The sequence below is a fragment of the Panthera leo genome, chromosome B3, assembly GCF_018350215.1.
Source record: "Panthera leo isolate Ple1 chromosome B3, P.leo_Ple1_pat1.1, whole genome shotgun sequence".
NCBI lineage: Eukaryota > Metazoa > Chordata > Mammalia > Carnivora > Felidae > Panthera > Panthera leo.
The window spans coordinates 53,685,500-53,691,499 of record NC_056684.1 but is presented as its reverse complement, the minus strand read 5'-3'; the positions used below and the strand labels follow the sequence as shown (position 1 = coordinate 53,691,499).

General features: G+C 47.5%; 1 protein-coding gene across 1 annotated transcript in view; it reads left to right on the top strand.

Annotated features, from left to right (window-relative positions):
- The first annotated feature begins 283 nt into the window (after positions 1–283).
- The window catches only part of SLC27A2 (solute carrier family 27 member 2), a 44,266-nt gene continuing 38,549 nt past the window's right edge, over positions 284–6,000 (top strand). The window contains exon 1 of the mRNA XM_042942062.1: positions 284–1,000. Within this exon, the coding sequence (XP_042797996.1) occupies positions 523–1,000 (478 nt within the window). The 5' untranslated portion in view covers positions 284–522. The remainder of the gene's footprint in view (positions 1,001–6,000) is intronic.

Below are 6,000 nucleotides of genomic sequence, written 5' to 3'. Positions count from 1 at the left end.
CGGACTCACATTTACAAAGCGCTTCACTGGTAACAGCAAGTCGTTTATATAAGGCACCCTGCTAGTGGTGGCAGTGAATAGCGCGACGCTTACGTTATCTCCTCTAATCTTAACAGCCGCTAAGTGCCTCTTGTCATCAGCATTCGGACAAGGAAACCGTGGCTCCGAGGTGGAAGGTACTCGGGTCACAACGCAGACCGCCGGCGGCGCGCGGAGCGCCTCAAAGCCTCCTTCCCCGCCGGGGGAAGACCACAGGGCCGAGCGCGCAGGTAGCTGCACACCCACCAGGGGGCGGGCTCGGCCGGCGGGTCCCTCCTGTCACCCCGGCAGTCCACACGTCGCTCCACTTAACAGAGAGCCCGCGCTGGTGCCGGCAGCGCAGGTGCTCCGCCGCCGCCCCAGCCTCGCCGCGCGCCCCCTGCGCAGCCCGCCCGCCGTCCGCGAGGAGCCCTCCCCGCCGCCGCGCTGCACGCCCGGAGTGCGCCTCCTGTCCTCGCGGGGACTGGGGGCCCCGTCGCCGTCATGCTGCCCGCCCTGTACACGGCTCTGGCGGGGCTGCTGCTCCTGCCGCTGCTGGTGAACTTCTGCTGCCCCTACTTCTTCCAGGACGTGGGCTACTTCCTGTGCCTGGCCCGCGTGGCCCGGCGAGTGCGCAGCTACGGGCAGCAGCGGCCGGTGCGCACGGTCCTACACAAGTTTCTGGAACAAGCGCGCCAGAGCCCGCACAAGCCTTTCCTGCTTTTCCGTGACGAGACGCTCACCTATGCGCAGGTGGACCGGCGCAGCAACCAAGTGGCGCGGACGCTGCACGACCACGTCGGCCTGCGCCAGGGAGACTGCGTGGCGATCTTCATGAGCAACGAACCAGCCTACGTGTGGCTGGGGCTGGGGCTGGCCAAGCTGGGCTGTGCCATGTCGTGCCTCAACTCCAACATCCGCGCGAAGTCCCTGCTGCACTGCTTCCAGTGTTGCGGCGCGAAGGTGCTACTGGTCTCACCAGGTGAGCCCGGGGACCGACCGCCCTGGCAGTGGGCTCCCCCGCACCTTGACAGACCAGCCACTGCATGGTATAGGGGGTTGGAAAGGGAACTTCAGGTCCGAACTGGCAGTGTAGAGGGAGGGGATGGCAACCCTTCCTCAAGACGCTAATGGTCATTAAAACAGGCCGTTGTGGAAGCTCTTTCAGGCACTGTGTTAAGCACCGTGCAGTACATAGTGTTGCTTTTAATCCTCACATAACACAGGGCTTACTATCGGGCTTTGTAGGTGAGACCACCGAGGACCGTGAAGCCTTAGGTCCCAGGTTGTAGAGCTGAGGAGAGGGGTTAACCAGAGCTGTCTATCTTTAGAGTCCAGGCTTTTAACCAAAACCGACAACATGGGCATTAAAATGCAGAGAGTCTTGAGTGTGAACTCCAGAGGATCCCGAATGTTCTCACCTCTGCTGTTTGATTGGCTACATGATCACAAGAAAGTCATTTTCCCTTCCTGTCCCGTGGTGTCCTCCTCTAATAGAGGGTCTTCCCGGCTGCTTCGGGCTCTCAAATGCTGTTAGCCTCTCTGGATTCTCACTGCAGAGAAGGTTACCCCACCTGCTCCCCAAGAAGACTTTGGGGATCTGCTGCAGTGCCCTCGTCAGCCCCCATTACATCTATAACCAAAGCGACCGTTGGTTCTGTAGTTCCCTCCTGCCACACTTCAACAAGACCTGAAATGGTACCTCCATGCCCCAGTGGTGACCAGGCCAGGAAGAAACCGAGAGCCCATTCCCCACAGGACTGTTGGTTTTCCTTTCCTAGAAAGCTTGTCGCTGCAGTCAAGGACTAGGAGTTGCTTCTCACTCTGTTGGTCAGGGGAGGACCAACCAGCTGTGAGCCGAAAAACATGAAGAAGTAGGGAGCCAGGACGCCTCACCTTTCTGGAATGCCTTTGCATGCCAACCCCTATGCCAGGTGCTTTTATTACCCTAAGAGATAACATATTATTACCTCCTGTGAGTTGAAAAACCTGAAGCTTAAAATTCCAGCCAACTTCAAAGACCACGAATTTCCCTGCATCGTGCTACCTTTCTCTGCATGGTTGTAGTCTTAGAGCTGGAACGGATTGAGCATCCTCTGCTCTTCGCCTACATTTCGTAACTGAGGAAAGGGAGGCAAGCTAGGCAGCTAGTGTAGTGTCACAGAAAGATGAGATGTCCATTGACTCATGGGGAACCAAGAAACTTACACATTATTTTGGATAAAATAATCCAAAAAATGAAGGCCTTGTATAAAAGTTTAAGATGCAGGGGGGACAATTTAAAGGCAGCCAACTTATATAAAGGGGATGATCCTTTCAAGAAAATCCCCAACAATTTCTAGTTGCCTGAGAAAAGAGACGATTTAATCTCTTAGTAACTGGAAGACTCTCTTAAACCTATTACTTTACCTTTTGGTTCCTAAGAAAGTATCGCAGTGATCTTTTTTACCAATTCAGGAGGGATTTAAATACTACTTGCCTGCATAGTATCTCAGGCTTTGTGTGAGGGAGGTCAGGGACTGCAGAGATTAGGTCTGTAATCAAGTCTTGTAGCACAAACTTTTGAGGTTAGGTTTAGAAAAGCAGATGATATAAAAACCACCAGGTAGAGAGTCCCCACAAGGTACAAGCTAGTTGCCACAAAAGGACAGGGAGAAAATAAGATGAATTACTTCAAGGATGTTACAGTCCAGTAAAAGAACTAAGCCACATACCCAAATGTCTGTGAACGTGATATCCAGAAGAATGTGATAAGTATGCTGAAAGAACTACAGAGTTGGGCGTTGGGGGTGGGTAGAGGCAGGGGATGAGCAGAGAGTGAAAATTCCTGGAGGCATTGACACTGAACTGGGCAAGTGCAGTAGGGGAGAAGGGATTCCAGGCAAGAGGAGCCCCAGAGGCTGTTTTCATCAGGTTCATAACACAGATGCTTCATTAGAGTTTTGCTATGTAAGGACAATAGTGGTAGTTTTTAAAGGCTGTTTACTGGAGGGACTCTACTGTAGAGAAAATAAGGACTCAGGGAATTCAAAGAATGGCCAACGGCAGAGGCCTCACTTCCATGAAGGGGATTAATTTTCCAGTGCCAACTTTAATCAAGGATCAAGGCATAGAGATAATCTGATCTCCACTTCTCTCCTGAGTTGTACAAGGAAAAGCTTAGATGAGTTGCTTCACTGGACTTTAATTATCTCAAAGGCTTAGAATTCTCTCATATATCTTTGAATAACGACCTAGCAATACCTAGCATATAGTAGTCATTCAATAAATGTTTGTCAAATTAATGAGTTCCATTATTCTGGTTGGTTGCAATAGGCTTTCTTCTCTGAAGCATAAGAACCATTGGGTTGGCATGAGGACATGAAAAATGATGTAAAAAAGTTAAATATATCCTGATTTGAGAAAATCCATTTAGATCCAGTCTCCCAGGCCCAGCCTCACCCTACCAGATTTGCTTACCTCCCAGTTCACCTCTGGCAGTTGGCTGTAGGAGAGAGGTGCTCTCCTGGGGTCTCATTGCCAGAGAGGGAGCTGGTCATGAGCATAGGATGGGCTGGGACCATAGTAGGGAGGGTCTGTGCATAGGATAGTGGAGGACAAAAACGGAGACATCAAATAATAATGTACTCAAGGGCTGAGATCTCAAGCAGCCCAAGGTCTGAACAGAGAGCTAGCTTAAAGACATTCTCTAAAATTTTTCTTCTTACCCTGCTCATAACTAAAGGTTGCAAGGCAGGTGGTTGTACATCTCCATCAAAATAAACTAGCACTTTGCTAGCATATTTGGGAAGGCCAGCAATTCTTTCTCCTTAGAAACAAGAAGGGTAGAAGCAAAACAACTTTAAATCAGACGTTAATGTTATTGAATCTGAAGAAGGATAGAATTCAGATTATTCTGCACATTGAGTGTAAGTGGCCAGTATTCTAAAAAGACCTTCCTACAGCCTCTTGAGAAAAATAGGGAAGTAGATAGCTAGTAGAAAGGTGACATGGCTGCTTGTGGATATTAAATGATAACAATTATGTAAGTCCTGGTATGACTGGGTAACTTCATGACAAAGAATTATGCTTGATTCTGGGACTATTTAGAAAGTGAGAGTTCGCTTAAGTAAGAACTTTAAAATAACATTAAGAAGATATATAACTACACAAAGGTAATATGAATATGTATTCCCCTGTTAAAGATTTACTTGTTGCTGGTGAGACTTAACCTTGGTTAACATCTTTCTGACCTCAGGGCAATTTGTTTTGTGGGGGGAGGGGAAGAGGTGAATGCACGCCTCTATCTGAAGGTGTTCTAACCCGTAGCTTGTCGATGTACAGACCAGACAATGGGTTCTTAAATGTGATTAATTCCAAACTGCCGATGCCAAAAATGCAAAATCACAGTTACAAATGGCATTTTTTTTTTAAATTTTTTTTTTCAACGTTTTTTATTTATTTTTGGGACAGAGAGAGACAGAGCATGAATGGGGGAGGGGCAGTGAGAGAGGGAGACAAAGAATCGGAAACAGGCTCCAGGCTCCGAGCCATCAGCCCAGAGCCCGACGCGGGGCTCGAACTCACGGACCGCGAGATCGTGACCTGGCTGAAGTCGGACGCTCAACCGACTGCGCCACCCAGGCGCCCCACAAATGGCATTTGAAAGGCTGTTTTCAGACTGTCTCCAAGGGCTGTCAAGAACCAGTTTGTGTTTCAGGTGCCTTTTTGAATGAAGAAAAGGTAAAGCCTCCAATCCTGACTTGCCCATCTGCCAACCATTTCACAATCATCCTAGAACTTTGATCAAAACACGTTTCCTTTCATTGCCTCCTTTCCAGGTCCCACTTTATTGATAAGCATTTCTGGGGTGTTTGATTTAACTCTGTCAGATACCCATTCAATGAGGCAATGGAGTAGCAGAACAAGCCTCTAGATTAAATGCCTTTCCTAGCAGAAAGCTGCAGAGTTAGCCAGTAGCATCTTACCAGCTCAGTGGTGAAGATTGGTTCAGCTCGCCACCTGCCCTCTCTCCCCACTTTCTAAGAATGGGCCCAGGTATTCATAAATTTCTTCTTCTTTTATTAAAAAAAAAAAAAAAGCAGAGAAACTTCATATGCTATCTTGATTTCTTTTCTTTTTTTTTCTTTTAACAAGATAGATTTTAAGGAAGGGAGGAGAAATGTGGTAATCACTCAATTTTCCATCACTCCAGTATGCACTGCTTTCTCTGAAGTTCTATTTCAATCCATGGCTTAAAACCAGACCATTGAGGAATCAACAGGTCTGCTCTACACCACTGAGATAACTTTCTGTGAATACTGTTTTTCACACCCAAGCTTTTAATAAAGCTCAAGGTTATGCTTTTCAAAGAACATGAACAAGAGATTGTCAGTAGTACTCTTCAAAGGCAGATTCCACATGCTTCATTTAACAAGTACTGAGCAGAAAGTCAAATAGGCAGCATCTTCTAAAAAGTAAAGCCGTCTTTCAAAACTTTAACCTGAGTGGCTGATATAAGGAGACAGGAATCCTATAAACCCAGTATATTTCTGTTCATTTTGTATCTGTCTTTTCATACATAGACTCACTGAGCTTCTGTCCCCATTTGTAGAAATTGGGTTACTGTATCTTTATCACAGGGTTCTTGTGAAAATTATGACATAAATTGTGTAAAGCTACTCTACAAATTGGTCTATACAAATGAAAAATAAAAGGGCTTTGCTATCAGTAAGGATGCAATGTATAGTGGATGCTGTGATAGACTACCCAAATCCCCTCTCAGGACTGAGATGCTCATTCCTTATCTGTTGGGAGCATTGGCAGCTAAAGTTCTCAGCTGAGACCACTTCCAGGATTTGCCCTTGCTTAAAAAGAGCCACTGTGCCCAAGGTTAAGCACTATCCTCCCCCCCCACCACCCCTGCCTCCTGCATCCAGTGACTGGTTCATGGGCAGGGGTGAAAGTATAGCCCACTTTCCTTAGTTTGGAACAATCCTGAAG